At 39.6% G+C, this 23023-nt stretch overlaps 1 protein-coding gene across 2 annotated transcripts; it reads left to right on the plus strand.

The window, feature by feature from the left end:
* Positions 1-145: 145 nt before the first annotated feature.
* On the plus strand, positions 146-21951 carry LOC137278303 (stimulated by retinoic acid gene 6 protein-like). Of its 2 annotated transcripts, none has more exons than XM_067810552.1 (18): positions 146-353; positions 4142-4253; positions 5569-5651; positions 6040-6179; positions 6532-6652; positions 7171-7231; positions 7592-7711; positions 8377-8450; positions 11465-11573; positions 12568-12706; positions 13544-13619; positions 13707-13782; positions 15851-15899; positions 16551-16671; positions 17625-17741; positions 18230-18393; positions 18984-19112; positions 20000-21951. In XM_067810552.1, the coding sequence occupies exons 2-18, from the start codon at positions 4158-4160 to the stop codon at positions 20257-20259; spliced, it is 1935 nt and encodes a 644-aa protein (XP_067666653.1). In that variant the 5' UTR covers positions 146-353; positions 4142-4157; the 3' UTR covers positions 20260-21951. The 2 variants fall into 2 exon arrangements, with proteins under 2 accessions (XP_067666653.1, XP_067666654.1); XM_067810553.1 differs by having other exon boundaries at positions 150-307.
* The last annotated feature ends 1072 nt before the right edge of the window (positions 21952-23023 follow it).

Consider the following 23023-nt stretch of genomic DNA (forward strand, 5'->3'; position numbering starts at 1 on the left):
TGGTTAGGAGAGATATCGCTAACATCTCACACCCATTGTACGATCAACAATTGACATAAATTAACATTTCTTGCAGTCACGTTACGAGCAGTGTAACTACCCGACTCTCAACTGATAAGCAATGTGACAGCGGGTCTTATCACTTATAGACTGTAAGTAGGTCAGACGGGGCGACGGCAGTCGCCATATGTTCTCCTTTCGTATAACGAATCCGGCGGATGTAAAGCTAGTCCATAATATTCGTCCGTGTTAGTGTCGTGAAACAGCAATATGGTTCGTGTCGTTGGGGATATGTATACTTCTTAAAGTAAGTCTGGTGTAGACTTCTGGAGTATAAACAGCTTTGAAGTGAGGTAAGAAGAGTAAATAGTATATAGTAATTAAGTAGAATACGTTTTACTCTCATCGTAAACATCCGTCTTCGTGTCATATTGATTTGTCAGTGTGTATTGACACATGTGTGTCTCAGTATGATACACTGCTTCAGACGTATTGCTATACAATCCACGTTTTCAGGGAAACAGTCAAATATGTATGCCTTTGAAAACAGCCTCGGGTGACTCAAGGGAAGTAACTCTAAAACGTTGGCTCCAAGTAAGCCTGTGGGAGTGGCGAGGTGTTATTTAAATGGATGAGTCATCAGGGGCTTTGGGTGGTATTTACAAGTGATACACGTAGGGAGGAATGTTTTATGGATGATAGCATCTTTATTATGAGGATCACAACGTTTCAGCGTATATCTCCTTTTTGTACATGTTTCATCGTGTGAATGAATGGCAAGATGTAGACGGCAAATGAGTTAAACCGTCATATGGTCAATATTTCAACCATAACGTGACTGGACGTTTGCTAATAGTACTGTAGATGATGTTATTTAGAAGTCTATACGGTAGAGACGGTACGACAGTAAGAGAACTAGTCTAAGACTATCATATTACCGTATAACAATAATTATACACGCCGTAATGTTAGTACACGTTTTGGTACACATGCATGCGTTTCGACTTGTCAGCAATTTTGTGCTTGACATGCATGGGTGGAGCCACTTACTTTGTACGTACATTTAATGTCAGTTCTTTAGATCGCCAACAACTGACGGTATATCGCCATGCTAGATAGTATAATAACCTTGACGTTATAGTAACCTTTTTAGGGTTTTTATGTGGCCTAGGATAATTATAATACCTAGAATTGTTGTCGGGGAATTAGCTTGGGACCGCACACCTTCAAAATAACCAAGAGGAGCATCAATTAGTGGCCAGTCTTTATTCGGTGCATTTCATGAGTCATCACATAACAAAACATTAGCAATATTTCAAGCTTGTGCAAATAATACATATAATAATTAATTAGCAAGTACATAAACCTTACTGACAAAGATATACCTTACAATAAACAGTTGCAAGGATTAAACAGAAGTGAGGGTAGCACAGCTGAGAAATAAGCGTAGAGAATGATATCATCGATGAGGTAACACTACAGTCAGACACGTAGCATGTGTTATCAATTACTAAAATGATCTTCTGCTTGTGGATCAATGTTGACCTGTAAATGATACTTCTCAACAGAACACATCTGAAAGGGAGTAATAAGAATACACAGACAATATACACGTCAGTGTGCTAGTTGAATCATATGACCACATCTTTACATCTAGACTACAGATCATATGTCGAACTGCATCTTACTGACAGTGTTCATTATACATAATTAGAGCTTAACAATACTGAAAACGTTGCAATACTGAGCAGCAGAATGAAACAACAAGGTTTATGTGCGCTCCCTAGTTTTGCGTGTACAGTATAGTTATCTCATGTAATACATTTGAATCAAACGCCACAATAATCATTTAGAAATACATTCACTGGTATACATTTGATTGCAAACACGCAATAAAATATACAAGACGTGCACCAGGATTTCTCTGCTTCCACGAGCCCGATTATACGTAAATGTGATTTACTAAAGTTAGATTATGCCTGACACTACTAGATTATACTGCAAACTATTTTGTTGTAGACTAAATATTTAGACTAGTGCTACATGGTCTAACCTAACTAAAATATTCCCTGGTGTACTTAGCCTGTACTGCATAGTTTAAGTGACAGTACATCGTATAAACCAACAGTATGGAACGCAACAGAAAACATGAACATAATTTAGGAGCATACATTGAATGAAATGAACATGGCTTATCTTCAAAATAACCCAGAGAAGCACCAATTAGTGGCCAGTCTTTATTCGGTGCATTTCATGAGTGAAGTACCCCGAATAAAGGCCGTTATATATACCACCGATGCTCTCAGGGTTCGTGACATGGACGCATGTTCAACTGACTAATCCTTAAACAATGCTTACAAATGTTGCTTATCTACACTGCCGACTATCTGAAAATTGAGATTACCAGCGTAGCTTCGAAGACTTGAGAATGCCGAAATGACTAAAATTCTATAACAGTTTTCTCGGCGAGTGTGTTATAATAGGCTAATCTTTACTTTTCTCTCGGGACGTGTAGTCTTAACGGTTAGTGCATAACGCTTATCAAGTAACTTAGTAATTGAGACGAGCGCATATCTCACTGACGGATTAATATACATTGAACGGACTATACATGTAATCTTAAAGCTTAAAACACAATGCTAAATTATCTTATAACTTGGAAAATGAAGATCACCAATAACAGATACAGCGCTCAGTATTCTCGTTTTTGAGTAAAATATACAAACTGGGTCGTTTAGTTCTATTCTATAAACTCAGAATATTTATGTAAGACCCAGGAAAATATGGGCTTTTTCAGAACTATGATAATAGCATGGTGACTTACGGTGTCTTTGCTACCTGCATGGACTCCTAAGTGGATTGATACAAATCCTTGAGATGTTAACGATTGAGACAAATTTGGCAAGCATTAAAAGAACATATATTCTACAAATATAAACGTGGTGAATTAAATTTGCTTTGAATGTTTTGGGACTTACGTATCCTTTCAGGTGGTCAATGATTTACCTTAACCCTCTATGAGGATACGGCCACTAACAATCTAAGTCACTAACTTAATCTACCAATTATGAAACTCCATTGATACTCAAAACATATGTACTCACACTTTTTACAAACGATTTCCTTTTACAAAAATAATTAGTAAATGATAACTAGTGTTATGAAGAAGATACTTCATTGTTTTTTACACTGGAAATGTTATCCCTTGTGATGAAAAAAAACCGTACATCAGACAGCAAGGATGCAGACTAAACCATAGAAGCCACAGTTCACTGGCGTTCGTGTCTGGTTTGCAAAGGACAAATGAAAGCAAAGCCAGCACTTAATGGCTAATCTAATTATGGTCCTTATCGTGTTAGACACATGCGGGACCCGCGAGGATCCGGTTAGATTTGATCTTCAGTAACCCATGTCTGTCGTAAGAGACGAATAACGGGATCGGGTGACCAGTCTCGCTGACTTGGCTGACACATGTCATTAAGACTAGGGAAGTGTCATTGACTTTGTACATCGCAACTTTGTACGTAAACTTTAAGGGGTTAGGGATGGTTTTTGTATTCATTCACTTTGTATATGCTTTTCCATAAAATTCATCATCGCCTTCTTACCCCAAAATTATGAACGGTCTCTAAAAGTTCTAAATATTGTCTGGGGCACTCTTATAAACTCTCGGACAATCCATGCTTGCTGTACGTTCAACCAACGAACCACCTGCATTTGTTGACGCCTTATAGAGGCTGCTAACGTAGACCATTGTGTCGAAAATCATTATCCCACTCCTTGATTAAGTTTTAAAATAATTATATTTCGAGATGTTAAAATCTAAGTATTATATAAGCGACGAGGGTTTAAGGATTATCTCTCGGAATGATTACTTTTGTAAATGTAGCTACCATCCATAGGTCTTACTTTACCACAACCTATTTACAATGTTTCAACCAGAATGTCATATAACTCAATTATATTGTGTATTTAATGCTACTTTCTAAAGTGTTATTCCATGTAAAAGTGCACAGGAATCTTTGTTGACGAGATCACTGGATTGTCTGGTTCAGACCGCGGTCATGAAGGTGGACATTTGCCAACATTGCCGTTAATGAAAAACAAACAAACAGAATTTTTATAAACAATTTATTTTCAGCTACCATGACAGAGTGATGTCGTCAATGATAACAATAAGTAATCAGACCCTCCCTGCCTGTGCGGACATCATCGATGATTTGGCGTTCAGTCATTACATCACCCTCCCGGCGGTAAGTTCATCCATCTCTAGAGCTAGATCGTATGGAAAGTACTTTAGCTATTTACTTACACCTGTAACTGATTTAATGTTGTCAGTATGTATTCAGCTTTAAGTCACTTCTTCTTACAAAATTCAATAATGCTATCAATCAAGGAATTATCATTTAAAGAATTATGTGGTGTAGAATGAATTACTGATGTAAGTAGACATTACAAACTGCATACTTGCAATAAACATTGCAGTCGTTTATAAAGTTACTGACATCATATAACACTCTGCTGAAAATAATATAGAAAATTATATACTGATATTAGTTAATGAATTACTGATATTAATCAAGAAATATATCAATAACATGTCAATTTTCATGGAACATGTTTCAAGATTTTTGCCAAGTGCAACCACGTAATTTTCTTAGCATTCACATATTTTTTATACCCTGTTTGAGTTAATTCTGACTGGTTTGATTCGTCTGATGGCGCACTACAATGAGCTAATTTCCTTGACTCACGTCTCCCTGCTCAGGGGCGATAGGATTGCCTAATGTTTAAAGCGTCCACTCGTCACGCAGGTACATTGTGTGAAGCTCTCTTCTGCAGTGCCACGCCGTGATATTGCTGAAATAATGCTAAAAGTGGCTTAAACCTAAACTTACTCACTAACTCCTGTTGACGTAGAAGCAGTTTTTGAGAAAGGTAATGACGCGGTTTTAATCAGGCCCCCAAATGTACCCCCAACGCCTTACCGCGATAAAACTGAAAATGTTGTCATGCAATGTTGAAAGTATTTAGATCTATGTGCTGCAACCACATTACAGTTGACACCGGCAATTTGAGTACTCACATAGGTTCATGTCATCTCTGGGTTAGGGGGACCATTTTGTTGTTGTGTGGCGGTCAGTGTAAACAGATCGTTACTCGTATAAATGATATTCACTGAGGAACAAAATAGGCATTAATTCAGTTAATTGGGTATGATCGAGGCCAAACTCAAAGACGTCAAAGACGATCCAGACCACAAGCTGTCCGATTTCCATTTTATGGAGGCCGCGGTAGCGACGTGGGTTGGCGCCTGACTGTGTGTGCTGGCGATTATGTGCCTGACTCTAAGGGTGTGGGTTCAAATTCCGCAGGGACTCAAACCAACAAAAGTACTAGGTTCGTACTTAACCGAGAGAATTTAATCCCTCACATAACATGTGTTAGACTGGGAATATATTCATAACGTGCTTATCCCTGATTTCTCCGACGGATCATACTACAATGAATTCACACACAGTAAGTCAACTGTCAGTCGTAATTCACGATGGGTATGTTTCTTTGCAGGTTGTCATAATTATCATTCTAGCACTTCTAGAAACGCGACGATTCCGCCCTGAAGTATGTTGTGGTCGACCTGCATTGATTGTGTGAGTATCAACGGCTGTCCAGTTAGTTGTATATTTAATCTAGTTGTTTATTATTTTGATATGTCATAAAACCAAACTAAAGGAGTACTTAAACCTGAGGCTTCATATGAGGTTGGTTTCAGCAATATTTCAGCTGTGTGGCGGCGGTCTTTAAACAATATTTACCAGGCAATCCGGTGATCAACATCATGAACATCGATCTACAAAATTAGATTGCAATTACATTTGTCTCAAGCTTGAGCCCCCGATCCCGTTAGTTGTCTCTTACGACAAGCAAGGTTCGCTGAGGACTAATTCTAACTCGGACCTTCCATGTAGTTCCAGCCTGATTCCATTATGGAAGGTGAAAAATTTGGTCATTGTAAAATATTCATATTTTGTTTTCCAGTCCTCTCCCTCTTCTTGATGGTTACGACAACCGTTTCTCATACGCCGCAGCCTTCGGGGCCGTCACCAACACCATCACATCATTGTTCGTGAACTTGAATGCATCCGATCCTTTCAACAACGTTCCTTTGTGGGCAGCAGGTCAGTGTTCCCAATAACTGGTGGATCCACGGCCAGATCTTTCATACTGACAAGCTCTAAAAGGGTTTGACTTATCAGATGGTAACAGTGAAAATCATAACTTGTTAAATTAACAAGATTTGTTCAAGGCAAGAAGATGCACTGGAATTGTTTTTTTAAGGACTGGATAAAAAGATCAGTGATCGGAAATATCGTTGATGGGAATCATTGTCATAGAAAGCAGTTCAAAAAAGTAGGATTTACAAGATTGAGAAAACGCAATGATGGAGCCAAGGAGGAAACAGTTATGTCTGTGACTGAGGTGCTTCTGAAGTATGCTCTCTGCCATCATGACACTGCTACTCTGTTTTAGCATTGGTCCTGCAGTTTCGAGTTCTGGAGATCTGCATCACATGTTTCCCTCTCTTTGCCTGCATTTCCACAAAACACAGGCTGGCTGGATCAGTTCTCGGTGTCATTTACAGTTCAGTGTTGTAAGTTGTATGTGTTGCTAACATCGATCGGTGTCATTATATGTATGAAGATCACAATGAAATGATCTGATTTTAAGATGCGTGCGTGTGTGTGTGTGTGTGTGTGTGTGTGCGAGTGTGTGTGTGTGTGTGTGTGTGTGCGAGTGTGTGTGTGCGAGTGTGTGTGTGCGAGTGTGTGTGTGTGCGAGTGTGTGTGTGTGTGTGTGTGTGTGTGTGTGTGTGTGTGTGTGTGTGTGTGTGTGTGTGCGAGTGTGTGCGAGTGTGTGTCCTTAGCATAGCATTGTTGCGAAATAGATATAGGGTAGTCAGGCTCGCTTACTTGATCAACACGTGTCAGTATATCACAATTTCGTAGATCAATGCTCATACTGCGGATTGTACCTTGCATGCATAGATGTCAGTCATCGGCCTGTCAGGTCCGGATTCCATTATTTACAGTCTTCAGTTATAAAGCTTGTCATGAAAATATTACCGAGTTAAGCATACAAAAGAAAGTACGAATAGACTGTATATTGCAGCTTAGGTGGTACGTTCGCTGAGGCCGTACAGACCTACTGCATGACTGACCCAACGCTAACGGTAAGTGACTAACACACACAAATAAGACACGGGTTAATCACAAAGTCATATCCCCAGGCTAACCCAGGTTAAGTGAAATGTGTCGCCAAACCTTCAACGTTAAGTATATTTGCCAAGGAAGCTGTTTTGTTGAAAGCCCATTTTCAGAGCTTATTAACCATAGCACAGTACCCACAGGCGTGTAAGATGGGGAAGTTAAATAATTTTTTATTACAGTTGCAACAATATGGTTAAATGTATCTGTCAAAATCACTACTTTAACCCTCGTTTTTAGCATGAATCCGCGCACAACAGTGATGTTTATAGCCTGCCTCACGCCACAGTCAACCTATTCTAGAACAGTTAGCATCGTTTATATAGGTATTTCAAGCAGTATCAGTGCTCACCTACTGCCCGGTTGTACTGTGCTTCTTGTATCTGATCTTCAAGTTCCTTCTTGTCGTCGTGGAGTGCTTGAGGTCAAAGACATACGTCATAACAGTGAGTAGTATTAGAATTTCCGTTACCATAGCAGTAACACTGAACACTGAATAATCTATAACATTATACATTCGTAAAGTGCCTTTTTTCAACTTCAAAGATGCTCATGATGATTAGATGCGCACAGCACTTACATTCCTATCTAGGTTAGCCCAAGCGGAGTGCCAGGCGCTATATAACCATCTTATACCTCCGGGTACCCATTGCTGTTTAGTGAAAAGAGGCATATGATGAACGAAATCATCTACTTAAGGTGAGACCACATGTGTCACATGCAATTCGTTGTGGGGCGGGACTGACGTGTCCTCGACACCCTCAGAAGCCAAGCTGTCACACACGGCCATCTATCCCACGACTCTCAATGCTTAATTTCAACTGATTTGTGATCTGGGTTCTGTGCACAGGACTAAACAGTACCACAGTCTGGCAAGGTGGAGTTTGGGTGATACATGACCATTTAAAGCAAATTAAATGAGAGACTCAGACAGACAGGTATTTTTCAGCAACAGATCTCCGATCAAGAAGGCATATATACAATAATGATCTATTTCTTTGGGCACGATTATTTACATAATCACTGTAACTTAAAATATGTTTGACTTGATGTACGTATATAACGTGTTCTAACAACAAAAATTACTATCATTTATTTTTAACCTCACAAGGAGCCGCTAAAACGGGTGTACAGTCACCAACAGCAGTATGTGCGACAAGTTCTACACAGAGACTATGAGCCAAGGTAATATCGTGATGTCTTTAGGCTTGGGGAATCCTTCATCGAGAATAGTTTCTTCGTTTTAGTGTCCTTATCGGGTCCTCGCTGCAAACTGGCAACCATGAGACAATTCGAAAAGGTTTGTTTTCACCGGAAGTACAAACGTCTAGCGAAGTGGCGTGACCTACTTACTTACGGCATGATAATCTGTAGAGTTATACTGACATGCAGGACTGTAGTAGTATGATAATATAGTGAAGTGGAACTTATAGTAATATGTGCGACTATAGCAGTACAGTGGACTTGAGGACATAAGCATTCTAGGGGCACGTAGGACTTGAACTAAAGTATCAGTATGGTGACACATTGTTATATAAGTCATGTAGAAACGCAACATTAAATTACTGGAACATTGGACTGTAGCATTATGGGACCACATACATTAAATGCTGTTGCGTCATAGTGACACGTGAAATTTGAACCATGCCGTGGCACATAAGTCAATATCTGTATTATAGGGAGATGTAGCACAGGAACATGACAGTGACATGTAGGATTGTAGTTACATTGGGACAGTAGCATTATAGGGAGATGTAACACAGGAACATGACAGTGACATGTAGGATTGTAGTTACACTGGGACAGTAGCATTATAGGGAGATGAAGCACAGTAACATGACAGTGACATGTAGGATTGTGGTGACATGTGGACAGTAGCATTACAGGGAGATGAAGCACAGGAACATGACAGTGACATGTAGGATTGTAGTTACATTGGGACAGTAGCATTATAGGGAGATGAAGCACAGTAACATGACAGTGACATGTAGGATTGTGGTGACATGTGGGCAGTAGCATTATATGGAGATGAAGCACAGGAACATGACAGTGACATGTAGGATTGTAGTTACATTCGGACAGTAGCATTATAGGTAGATGAAGCACAGTAACATGACAGTGACATGTAGGATTGTGGTGACATGTGGACAGTAGCAATATAGGGAGATGAAGCACAGGAACATGACAGTAACATGTAGGATTGTAGTTACATTGGGACAGTAGCATTATAGGTAGATGAAGCACAGTAACATGACAGTGACATGTAGGATTGTAGTTACATTGGGACAGTAGCATTGTAGGGAGATGTGGAAATGTAGCACAGGAACATGACAGTGACATGTAGGATTGTAGTTACATTGGGACTGTAGCATTGTAGGGAGATGTGGCACAGGAACATGACAGTGGCATGTGGGATTGTAGTGACACTTCGACAGTATCATTTTAGGGAAGGGGCCACAGCACAGAAACATGACTGACAGTGACATGTAGAACTGTAGTTTCATTGGGACCGTAGCATTATAGGGAGATAAACCACAGTAACATGACAGTGACATCTAGGATTGTGGTGACACTTCGACAGTATCATGTTAGGGAGACACAGAACAGTAATATGACAGTGGCATGTAGGCTTGTGGTGACACGGTCTGTAACATTTAAGTGACATATAGGACTGTAGAATTATAGTATGTATAACTGTACCATACTATATTTTAGAATGTGTAGCTAACATAATAACATCGACTTCTAACAATACTTGAATGAACGTTATGCAGTATGGTTGCAAACCAGTAAACAGGAAACAGAACTTAGTTTTATAAGACTGCAGCATTAACTGTCAAGGAGACCAAATCTAACGCTGTAATCATAACAGGTATATCTGCATATGCTCTTCAAAGTAGGGAACTGTTCATTTTTGATAGGAAGTATAAGCTTTAACGAACGTTGATGGCATCACCATATCACCACCCCTAAACACAACGCATGGTATGCACGTGCACAACGCACTAGCCCCATACACGCGTATAGGTATCATTGTTGATTTTAACGGTTCTCAAAAGAGTCAATAAATCACCGGAGACCATCAATTCTGACAATCATTTTGCATCACACAGTTGTTAGTGTTTGTTTCTAGCAGGCTTTTCTTTGTTGAAAATGAAAATCGTACACTTGTATTTTTCATAATTGTCCTACACAAATCATCTGTGTAGAGCGACCTGCTAAGGTCAGCAGGAATTGCAAGTGGTAATTAAATGCACTCTCATGATGCACTCTCATGCACATTCATTATTATCATATCAACATTAAGTCACATAGTTATATCTCACAATGCTTTCACCCGTGAAGGTCCCGAGGTAGAATTGGGATATAAACATCATGTGTTGGCCAATTTCCAGGTGTTATTGAGTATTTGAAGCACGGGAATGAATTTGGAACCGACGGCGTCAGCCGGAAGTTTCAAATGAAATATTCCCGTGCTTCAAATACTCAATAACACCCGAAAATTGGCCAACACGTGATGTTTATCAACACTGTAAACACAAACGTAAGCCAAAGGGGTTTTACTGTCTGCACTCGTTTACATCGAATGCGGACACAGCAGTGAAGTGTCATGAGCTGGCCGTTTCAGCTGGTTCTCATGGTAGCATCTGGAGTTGCTCATTTGTGACGTCATTCTAACTTTACGTCACAATATGATTTGAATGACGTCACCACTGTTGATGACACAACAAAACAATTGTTTACGTGTCAATACGCGGTGAATAGTCTTTCAGTTTCCGGAAATCTAATACCATTTAATCATGTTTTTCAACCAATCAGATTACAGAACACAGTAACTTTTGGTTTACAATAGGCCTTCAGCAACCAAACCTTGCCATAAAAGGCGACTGTGCTTGTCGTAAGAGGCGACTAACGGGATCGGGTGGTCATGGTTGGTTGACTTGGTTGACACATGTCATCGGTTCCCAGATCGATGCTCATGTTGTTGATCACTGGATTGTCTGGTCCAGACTCGATTATTTACAGACCCATATAGCTGGAATATTGCTGAGTGCGGTGTAACACTAAGCTCACTCACTCCCAATATTTTCAATTGTAAATTCCTAGGAGAATATATTAGTAGTAGTTTTATATATTGAGTAATCAACTTCATGCTTAGCCAATATGATGCAATTTGTTTTTTGAACATTGTATTTCAGCACAGAGACAACAACGTATGATAAACTGATCTACAGGCCCGTTCCTGGATTCAAATACCCAGTTCGAATCATTTCTGTGGTTTTCATACTGCTAGTTCTTCTATACAAAGTAAGTGAGATAAGGTTATCTATTTTGCATAATGGAACAGTGGGGTAGCCTAGTGGTTAAAAGGTTCACTTGTAACACCAAAGACCCGGGTTCAATTCCACACATGGGTGCAATATACAAAAAGCCAACTTCTTGTGTCCCCCTCCGTGATATTGCTGGGATCTGGCTTAAAGCAGTGTAAAACTAATGTCACTCACTCACATTTTTTGCATAATGCCAGTAAGTGTAAGTGTAGACTTTGGAAACACCCAACACTACCCTGACTCACAAACAGGTTTTCTGTAACCACATTATCCAACAACTGGTAATATCTGGGTGGATATTTGTAATATTTGTGGTCCCATTGCATCCAAATACTTCATTAATAGGCTTCACGTATTGAATGCATATTAAAAATTGAGCCCGGCCCTTCGAGATGTTGAGCGACCGCTTCACTGAACAAGCTTAATGATACGTATCTAAATAATACAATACGTATCTAAGTTCGATACAAAAATATAATCCAATGCCATATATCTCACTGTTTATGCTGCTCATGACATACATGCGCACGCGCTCGCACACACACACACACATACACACACACACACATCATGTCTGGTGGCAATTTATCACAGATTTATGAGTTTTTCGAACCCACTCGTTATCATCTGATCGTCCATCTGGAGAGATACTGTGTAGTATATTATGTACTTAATAAAGATGCTCAACGATAGTCCTGTAATGACCAAACAATTTCTTGGATTTAAACCTATTTCATTCAGTGTGGAAAGCGATTTGTAACAAGCTATCATACGTAGGTAATCATCTCTCGAGTGTTTGCAACGTGATAAATATACACCAGCATACTTGCAATACACAAAGAAATATAGTACAGAAATGGTACAGATGTACAGAGATAGTTATTTACATATATGACAATGTTTACAGCATTCAAGGAAAACGCTTGCTTTATTGTCTCTAGATATTACATAGAAACATTGTTGGCTTCCAGATTGCAATGGCCTTGATCCTTGGTGCGGTTCAAATTACCGAAGGACTTGAATCACTTTCTGGCCAATTGAATGTTTCATATGCCTTTCGTGGAACGACGTTCTATTTCGCGACACCAGTGTTATTTGATCTACTTACAGGTATGCCACTTTCTTTATATTGTTCAATGTGACCATTAATTTGTTATGTATTGAATTTATACAGTTACATGGCTGTAGTACATGAACACTCACAGTGACCTTCGTGATCGACAATAGTGTCAAAGTGCCACAAAGTCAACAATACTGCCGACAGGTAACTAGAACCTAGGGAATCTCAAATATGACATACCTTGCATAGTCTTCACTGTTCCGGATGGTTCGTGGTTTATGTTATTGTTTAAGGCCACAATCAGAAATATTCCACCTACAAGACCTCGGTCTAAAAATAACCGAGTCTGGACAAGACATTCCAGTGATCAACAACATGAGCATCGATCAACGCATTTGGAACACGTTGGCACCTGTCAATCAAGTCAGCGAGCCTGACCATCCGATCCCGATAGTCTCCTCTTACAATAAGCAGAGATTACTGAAGACCGATTCTAACGTGGACCTTCGCCGGTCCACTGTTCCGGGACGTGTAATGGACAATAATTAAGAAATAAGCAATAAATGAAATATACGCCCAGTAATCAAAAGCACTGCAATAATCGGAACTCAAAGCTCAGACAGAATGATGTGAGGAAAACTTCACCTCAACCTCAGCACATTTCCTGCTCGTGGTCAAGTTCATCCAAGCAATGACATTGCCAGACTGACAAACAGATCATTTTGTTGATTTGGCGATTTTACCTGCGCTTTCCTACATTATAAAAACTTTATACATATGAATAATATTACTACCGAAGAGATGCATCACTACCGGATTCATAGCAAGAATTAATCCGCGACTGCATCATTGATGTATATATGACCCGCTTGTTTCCTCTGTTGCAGGTGTGTTTTACGTCACAGCGACGGTATGTGTGATTGTCACCACATTCTACATCTACCTTTTTATGAAGAGTTACAGGTAGGATTTACACTGCCCTCGATACAATTAAATCAGTTTGTCTTGTTGAATCCTTGAAAGACCATCAGGATTGTGTTCTGCTTTCAGACGGCATTTGCTGCGCATGTTTCGAGGAAACAAAAGTTTCATTCTCGATCAGCTGCCGAAACCACACAAAATGATGGTAAGTGTTACATATATCAATTCATAATGATAATGTTACACCAGTTGGTATGAAGGGCCGTGAAGGGCGTCTGGACGGAAATTGATCCAGTAAATGTATTACAACAAACAAACCGACTACTGTAACAACCTTTATTTATGCAAGAACCACACCAGCCAACAACCAGCCGCTTTAAAAACCATAAGACGAACTATTGGCTAAAGTACCCCCACCTTAACAGGCAAGACCAGGGGTCAGCACACACATAGCTGGGTGCCACCAACTGAGAAGGGGGAGGAACGATTACGGTGGAGGTGCAACCTCTTACAGGGCGAACACTGAGCCGAATAATGTTAAAACAATTAACACTAGTATATGGAGTGATCAATACACCAGTCAAGTAAACAAAGGTAGAATTACCATCACAGGCTCCCGTATTGGGGTCCCGAGAGCAGCCTTCCGATCGTCCCACGATGCAGCTTCGGACAGCAAGGTAGCAGGTCGTCATGCATGTGGCAGACTAGTCTTTCCCAAGTGCCAGGAATGACTTTCCAAGACCGGCTATATTTCAACCACGCGGACGTCGGAGAGGACAATACCCAAGGCGATGGGAAAATGGTCATCGCACCGCTGACCGGCACTAAAGTGTGCTAGTCAGGGGGTATATAACCAGCTATACCTATCGGATAAGTATAGGTATAGAGGAGAGGTACACCTCAATAGGTAGGGCAGGAGTCCTACTACAAATAGGGGTAGGTAGGTAGTTGGTCAACGGTTAAGTTAAGTGGTAAGCTAGCGAAAACCCTGGTAGGGATGATGAGGTATGTCAGAGTAATAGTTGCATTTATGGATCTCATTCGATCATAAATACAAATATAGGGATAAAATGTACATGTTCTAAACAACAGAGGTCTCCTCTACAAGAGGATAAGTACATCGAGGTATAAGATGGTACGTACACATCATAAATAGCAAAAGGACGGCTACTGGACGCGCACGCCCCCTTGGGGTGTGCGGGGTAATTTGATGCACAGGCACCATAGGCCATGCTGCATGATACATGCACGAGCCGCGTGATAACTATATCCTTAAAACAAATCTGGTATAACCTATATATGCTTTAACAACAACAACAAAAAAATAGGGGAACTTAACTTGAATTTACGATGGATACCCATTTGTGAGTCAACCAACGTTGACATAATTCAAAATGATGAAGGTTGACATAATACAAAAGGATGAAAATTGCCATAATACAAAATGAGGAATATTTGTTGTTATAATTAGGTATATACACACGCACGAGTCGCGTGACACCGGGTAAAAATGACTACTCCTATGAGCCCTATGTTCAATGAAAAATGCCACCGCGCCTTTATTATATAATACACCGACGACTGCGATTCATCAACGGTGTAAGAGAAACGTCACATCATGGTATGACAAACACGTTGAGATAGGATAGGATAGGATAGGATAGGATAGGATAGGATATTTATGTAGCGCAGAAATCCAAGGAACTAGTACAACCATAACCACAACTACAATATAAAATATCAATGAGATCAGATGCAGACTGAATATGTCACAATGGCTGATTGTAGAATGATGTTGTCATGGCGTATATTGCTATTGCAGGATGGACAAGTTTTTAATGATTATAAAAAACGCACATACAATACCCATCGGCAAGTTTTACCCGGATGCATTTCCTCAGTTTTACATTTTACAACCTTAAAATCTTTTTCAAAGTGGGAGTTGACTGTGCGATTCCCACTTCATTATGAGTATTATGTTTATGAAACGTTACTGAAAGACCACGTTTCTTGAAATGATGAGCATATCCTTCCCCACAGTCACAAACACGTGCAAAGGCAAATAAATGAACTGTACTAAAACTATCGTGGAATAAAGCTAGTTGTCAGCATGTCAGGATGTGTGATTTTGTCAAACGTTCAATTGGATCAGGGCTTTTATCAATACTTCTTTTTCCCCAAATGCATGGCGTGCAGATAAACTGGCCGTGATTAACACAATGAAATATTTCATACAGGAGAATGTAAACTAGTATTCTTCTTTCTGTTTTCAGGCTAGTAGCATGCGCTTTCCTGGATATCAAGTTGCCTACATGTTATGGGGTAACAACTTCAAAATACTGAGCACCAAACGAAACGCAACATAAACATGAACGCTTACTTTTATGAGATATCATTTCGGAACTTGTGTTTCTTTTGCGGTTCAGTATGTTTTGATCAATGGTGTTCCTGGTTGTTTACGTCAGTTACGTAGCACCAATGGTTTCGTCAACTGTTAGAATGCACAGTAAGCTGGAAAGCGAAAACGGTGACTTCAAATTAATGTTTGTTCCAGTTAATGTTCATGTCAAAGTTCTAGTCCTCTATAACTGATTAAACATGAGCACTCTTGTGGTAACTTCAGTAGTAAGATGTAGCATTAATTGAGACCTACATTTATAGGAATTTTAGGGGCGGTGGTAACCTTGTGGTCAATGAGTTTGTTGGTCACTCTCGATTCTCCACATGGTTACAATATATGAAGCCCATTTCAACGACACACTCCGCCCATTTCAACGACACACTCCGCCCATTTCAACGACACACTCCGCCCATTTCAAAGACACACTCCGCTTCTCATTCATCCTGTTGGATATCCTGAATGGACACTAGTGAATACAGAATTCGGACATGATATCAATGTTAAAATTGGTTGTTATGCGCAATGTACCCTTAACGGGTTCCCTTACTTATTTTGTGTATTATATTTTGCAGGTTTTGTAATGCTGTTTGTTGCAATGTTCCTCGTGGTGATGTCATTCGCCTATGTGATATACCTGATTAGTATCAATCACCTCATGTCATCTGTACTTTTATCGCTGTTACAAACACTGAGGTAAGCCCAATTACATGGTCAGTACAGTAAGTAAGTGTCAATTTGATATAGCTTCGTCTGTCCAAGGCAGCGACATAACAACTGTAGTATTACATGTGATAACATGCGAGACTTTCAATGTATTGGTTGATTCTTCATAATGATTTGGACGTGTACAAACTGGCCAGGACAAACTGACCAGCGACAGTTTAATAATGGAGGAGAAATATACATGTGCTCGGGGAGCAGTCATAAGGTATCAAGATTACGTGAGATCAAGGGAGTGGCTAATTATTCTTAATTGTATCATGACACTAACGGTCCCTGTTAAAGGTCCTTTTGAGAACCTGCAAAATTCCCCACAGAAGCATTATAAATAAGAAACCAGCGTTTTCGTTGTTTATCGCCACAATCACCAATATTCCAGTTGCGTGATGCGGCCATACAGGATGACGATTCTTGACGATCAGTGATTATTTTCATTTCATGTCATCTTGTACAATGACACATTATCAGACACCTAGACCGCAGGTTCCATTCCATCGGCTATTACCACCAACAAAGGCTTCCGGGCACCTATTCGAGACGAAATTCACATGGGTAGAACTCAAAGTGACATTTGTCAGAAGTGTTAATAGTCATGAAGACTGACCCAAGTTCATAGTTACACAGACATAAGAATACACTCTTGTGGAGGTTCCAGTCAAGGCTTAATATCGATATTACAGGTGTTTACGAAGGCATCAGAACATCGTATTATATAAAATAATGTACATTTCATCACGTCTTTAGCAGTTAGTAAGTATATTGATCAGATTCGAATGGCCATGTCCTACACATATGGGAATGACAGAAAGAGGGTACACATCAAGTGTAAAAGTATCAATATTTGAACAAATTAAGACCATGTATTGATACCTCTTTCAGGATCTTTGTTTTTGATTGAAACTGATTTAAAAATGACTTGGTACCAGTGTTCCAGCCTTCGCCATATTGCTGTTCTACATAGAAGTTGTCCTGGCTAAATACGTGATCATGCAAGACAAGATTAAGAAGACAGATGCCGCAGCTCCTCTTAATGTTGACAACAGGTAGCGTAACATCTCCGATCTCAATATCAATATTTACTTATAGGTTCTATCACGACACAGTTGGTTGAACTGACATTCACAACGTTTGACCATCAGTGTTCCTGCTTTCACTCTGTGAATTACGCTTGATTGCGGCGTACGACAACATGGAATCGCTCATCAGAGTGTAGATATATGTGTCTATTCCGAATCTATCTCAGTTTGGTCACGTCCATCTTAAGGGTTCGATTTCCCATGTGTGTAGACGTAAAATATGTGAAGCCCATTTCTTGTGTCGATTGGCGTACAATTCCTCAGTCAAATTAAGTGTTGCTTCAACAATTCCTAGTTGATGTCCAGTTACGATATCCTAAACATACCAAGAAGTCTTATGCATTTCACGGCAGACAAATTGTTTCGGACAACAGGAAAATGAATAAATCCATTCACACGTCATGAAAATACATTTCGAGGACAATGTCCATAATAGCTCAATTATATTATTTCAGGCGGTTTTATGAATGTTTTAATTACTACGCCTTTTTCGGAAATCTGGCCATTGGACTATTTACGTGTTTCTGGAGAATTCTACAAGGAATCATTCTTGGGGTTCTGATGGTTGGTCGGCTGGATCACAGCATATATGCAAGGGGCTGGGAACACACTGACAGAGGTATGCAAGGGTGTTTGTTTCACCTCCATTCTGTTCGCAATTTCTTTGGGGTGGTGTATCCCTTTTATGGCGAGGGCCACGCTGCACTAAACCCCTACTGTATGGTGGTTTTTGTACTTTTCTAACGGTGTTTATACCGACTCTTGATCTGGTTATTTCTCTCCAAAGCAGAAATTAAATCGTTTACTTTAACAATGTGCGAACGCATCATGTAATCTATACTAGATATGGAACAGATCGAATTGTTACTGAGACTGAAACACGTACACATTTGTTATTTGCGATTGTGACTGAAATATCTGTGATTTTGACAGAAACACGGAAGAACAAAATTAAATCGCACTCGGAAGTCGGAAGTAAAGAATCGAGATCCGAAGTATTAGAAGTTCGTGTCTAAATCATGATTTGAATGTCTAGAGGTAACCTTTCTCGGTCACTATTTCAATGTAAAAGACGCCGCATAGTCATTTTACAACATACTCCAGAACTGGTTGATTTTCTTAATGATATTATGGGTGTTAGCTTTGTGACAGCTTCTGTCTCCAGTACCACTTACAAAGCACTACAGAAATAAGTGTTCTTCTATGCAGGCTATCTGTCGTATATTTGCATGCTGCACGTGGAGAACGCCCATAATCATCCCATATTGAGAGTCTTCTGTGACCTCTTACTGACAGATCTGGATAAAGATGGACAGCACCAAGCATTCCAGAGACCGGGTACGTTTTGGTGACGAATGTTTTGTAGTGGTAGTCAATACACGTTGCTATCTTGTAATATTTCATATGGTCATGTGTTGCATGTTGACGAGAGTATGTTTTGGGTGTTTTTGCATGTACGCCACATTGTGCCGTATTGTTCCAGGTTAGAGAATGGGGTTTACGCATTTCATGTCTATTTTCCCAGTGTAGCAAACAATTGAAATGTTCAAACAATTGTGGTGAAGTCGTGCCATAACCACGTAACCTGAAACCAGCTAAGCTGGACCAGTCTACAAACAACCCCATCCTCTGAGATCTTGAAGATGAATCATAACCCTATATCAATTGTCATGTTTGTAATTTTCGGAAATTCTGGTGTTCTGACTTTCAAAATGACACCTATCAAACATTTTAAACACTCACACATCATTTGAATGCTGGTGTTCATATAGAGACAGGAAAATATCCTGTGAAAAGTAAAACCCGTGAAGAGGTCTTACTGACGAAAAGCAAAACCTATGAAGAGGTCATACTCACAAAACAAAAACCTAAAATGCGTTTATTCTGGAAAAGCAGTTGATGGCCTAATTTGTAGTGAAAAGCACACTCCTGGTTTATATTGATTAATATAGCTTGTATTGTGTGAAAGTATACGATTTAGCAATACATGTTTATGCATAATGCTCTATATCACAAAACAGAAGGAAAACCAAACAAAACCTGTTTCTCTTTTGAGAGTGTAATGGACATGTTCTGGAACAGTGACAAAATCTGATGTGACAATATGAAGGAGTTCAGTGAGGATTATCTTAGAATTCATCGAGCTCCACATTTGTGTATTATACTGAACATTTGACATCATTAATGTTTGTCGATATGAAACCCTTCTTCTAATTTGTATTCAGTGAGAAGAAATACCAGAGCTTCTAGAAGATGGTACTTGGCTTACACGCTAATCAACAATCCAGAACTTGCTCAAAAACGGAAACGAGCTCTCAATGAAACCAACCGGAAACGGCGAATCATCAGAATCACACAAGCCGAAATGGAAGGTACTGCTGACTGGCCCATTGACGACGGAATCAGTCCCTCCATTGAATTTGTATCGAGCGGAAGGAACGTAGTGACAAATCACACATCCTCTCAAGATCGTTCTTTTGTGTGATTTGACAAACATGTGACTAAACACTGCTTCTGTAAGGACAAAACTGGTGACTACATGTTGCATTGCTTGTGATGTTACAAGACCTGCGATCATGACATTAATACCACCACACTATAGACTAACGTTTAGTGTCTGATTATGTAATTCTAATTGTAACAATAAACCCATTTAAAATGAAAAGGAGACCCAGAGAGACCAGAGATTCAAACATGATCCTGGGGAAATCTGTACTTGCTTCATTTTGGGTTTCACCATTGCAGGGAGGGCTAGGCTGTAGGGAAAATAATAAATATGGCTCATGGATTGTGAGACATACTTCACGACATCCATTCATTGCATTAACACTTGGCGAACGCTTACGTCATCTGAGTTACACATGACAATATAATATATATAATAATTTCTGATATAACGTTATTACAGTCAACGTCTTCTGAATGGGGAATAACCATCTAAAAAAATGCCATTATTACAGTCAAAAACATAGTTGTATCGAGCTTACTTTTGTCTTTAAGTAACAGCTTGGTTCTTGTATTTTAAAGTAGTCAACGTGTATATTTATAAGTGTGTATGATCAAAGCAATAACATTATTATTCCGGCCATTAAACCACTGTGCACTGCAACCAAAAGAGTCATATGACCGTCACATCCCATCGGATACCCATTCAGTGCTGGGTAAACAGAGGCATAATGTGAACAAAGTCATTTGCTCTAGGTGAGTTCAAACATGGTCATCCAGCCAAAGACTCTCCTCGACCAACTTTCGCTGATGTGTGACCTCTGTGCACCACACATTCGTTATTTAGTCATCCGTTTGCAGTTGTTTTGAACCTAGGGTAGTTCGAACTTCGACACAAAGGTTTTTGACGGTATCATCTTACATGCATACCACTGGATGGCGACTGGGTCGTTCAACCTCAATGCAAGGACAACAGTAGCTCAGTATTCAGTAAATTAAGTGTCATCATAAATCAGATATGTAGAAGTTAACTATAACTGAGATGTATATATAAAGTTGCGGCAAAAGTACAATAGAATCATTAATCATTTATCATCAAGGGCTCGGGTTCTGTTGAAGTAATCTGACAATTAGGACTTGTCATAAAACTTGCTATACAAGTATCTATGTTACGTTTGAGAACCTGTGACATTATTGCATAATGGAATCAACTTTTTTATATTCCAGCTAAATTTAAGTCCTGGTGGCACTGGGGCATTACTGAAAAACAACGAGTCCTAACAGGGTCAAAGTAGTGTATTGGTGATTGATATTGTTGAGTGAGAATGACTATCAATTTCCATGCCATTTGTATAATTTCGGGTACAACCCATGGCTACGAAATACTCCTTCTGTCTTATATTCTCCTAAATGAGATTGGATGGTTCGAAGAATAGGCAACAAGATTGAATATCTTAGGTTATTTCAACAAGACTGAGATTCTCTTGAAAACAGATCAAGGCATGACATGTTCAGATTTTCAATACTTTGTTTTTGCCAGCATTGTATTTAAATGTAAAATTTCATGACGTGCATTGTCATGATTCCATCTCGAACTGTCCAAGATAGTTATTAATATTGCCTAATAACAGTCTATTGATATCAAGCATGTTTAATACAATAATGTCAACGGAGAAGACGAATTTCATGTGACTGCTTTTTATACTGATTAAATGTTGAAATATTTTCCACAGTATGTGTAGTATGTTTTCCTTTTGTATATCTATTGGTCGCAGTGACCTTTGTCCATGTAAACTGCTGGATGTTCGGGGGTGTGAACCCCAGGTCTCCAGATAAGGGCCGTATCGGCGTATGTACGGATAAAATATGCACGATATGGTAGGAAAAAATCAGAAAACGTAGCCGGTAGGCATCACAGCAATGGTGTTCGGTCTCAGAATCATTAACGGACGTATTCATCTGACAAGCTATTGCCTATTCTTTATAGACATGTTTACACAACAGTAGCAATGTTGTGGTGCATATATGAAACGAAACACGAGATTTATTACATGCCAGTAGCCTACTCTACTTTTCCCAGTGCTCTTATATTGAAAATATAAGGCGTACGTACTCCATATGTTGAAAAAACTTCTGGAACCCTGGAACCACCCTTTTGAAAATGACGTAGGACCACATTGGCGGACCGAATGTGTTCCCCTGCACCGTCTCCCCTCTTCATTCAAAATTTCTGAAATGACTGGTGTCATCTCGGAGTAAGAATCTTATCTAAATTACAGCGGTGGTTGTATTATTTCATAAAACTATCGTGTTTTCATACGATTATTAAAGGCACAATGTCACACCATATGTCGGAAACTTCATAAAGCATTTCTCTCTGTCAGTCAACCCCCCAGGAAGATACACTATTATGCATTCCTAAAATCATACGTATTTAGATTACTATTTCAAGAGTTCAAATGAATTAATGAAACGTTGCATTAAATCGATTCTCATGCCTTCAAGTGAACAAACATTATTTCAGGCTAACCACAGAGAGTGGTGTCCCTTGGAGCGCTCTTTGCCAATACCCTACGCACAATGCGAGATTGAAACCAGTTCGGCAAACACCGGCAACACCGCGACGGTTTCCAAAATACGGTAGTTTCAGTTCACGTCAAACGTCCACAAAACGACAAAACACTACCTGAAAGCGAACACACGGCCTCGAATGGCCATGTGGCAATCCCTTCTTGCAATATTAACAGTCACGGCTATCCCTGGTGTACCATGGAATCCCGGAACCAATATTTCAGGACATAACA

The sequence above is a fragment of the Haliotis asinina genome, chromosome 3 (genome assembly GCF_037392515.1).
Source record: "Haliotis asinina isolate JCU_RB_2024 chromosome 3, JCU_Hal_asi_v2, whole genome shotgun sequence".
Taxonomy (NCBI): Eukaryota; Metazoa; Mollusca; class Gastropoda; order Lepetellida; family Haliotidae; genus Haliotis; species Haliotis asinina.

Excerpts from the sequence above, each read along its gene's own strand:
- LOC137278303 (XM_067810552.1), top strand. The coding sequence starts at position 4,158 with ATGTCGTCAATGATAACAATAAGTAATCAGACCCTCCCTGCCTGTGCG. Across the intron at positions 4,254-5,568 it reads ATTACATCACCCTCCCGGCG|GTTGTCATAATTATCATTCT; the intron begins GTAAGTTCATCC and ends GTTTCTTTGCAG. Across the intron at positions 6,180-6,531 it reads CGTTCCTTTGTGGGCAGCAG|CATTGGTCCTGCAGTTTCGA; the intron begins GTCAGTGTTCCC and ends ACTCTGTTTTAG.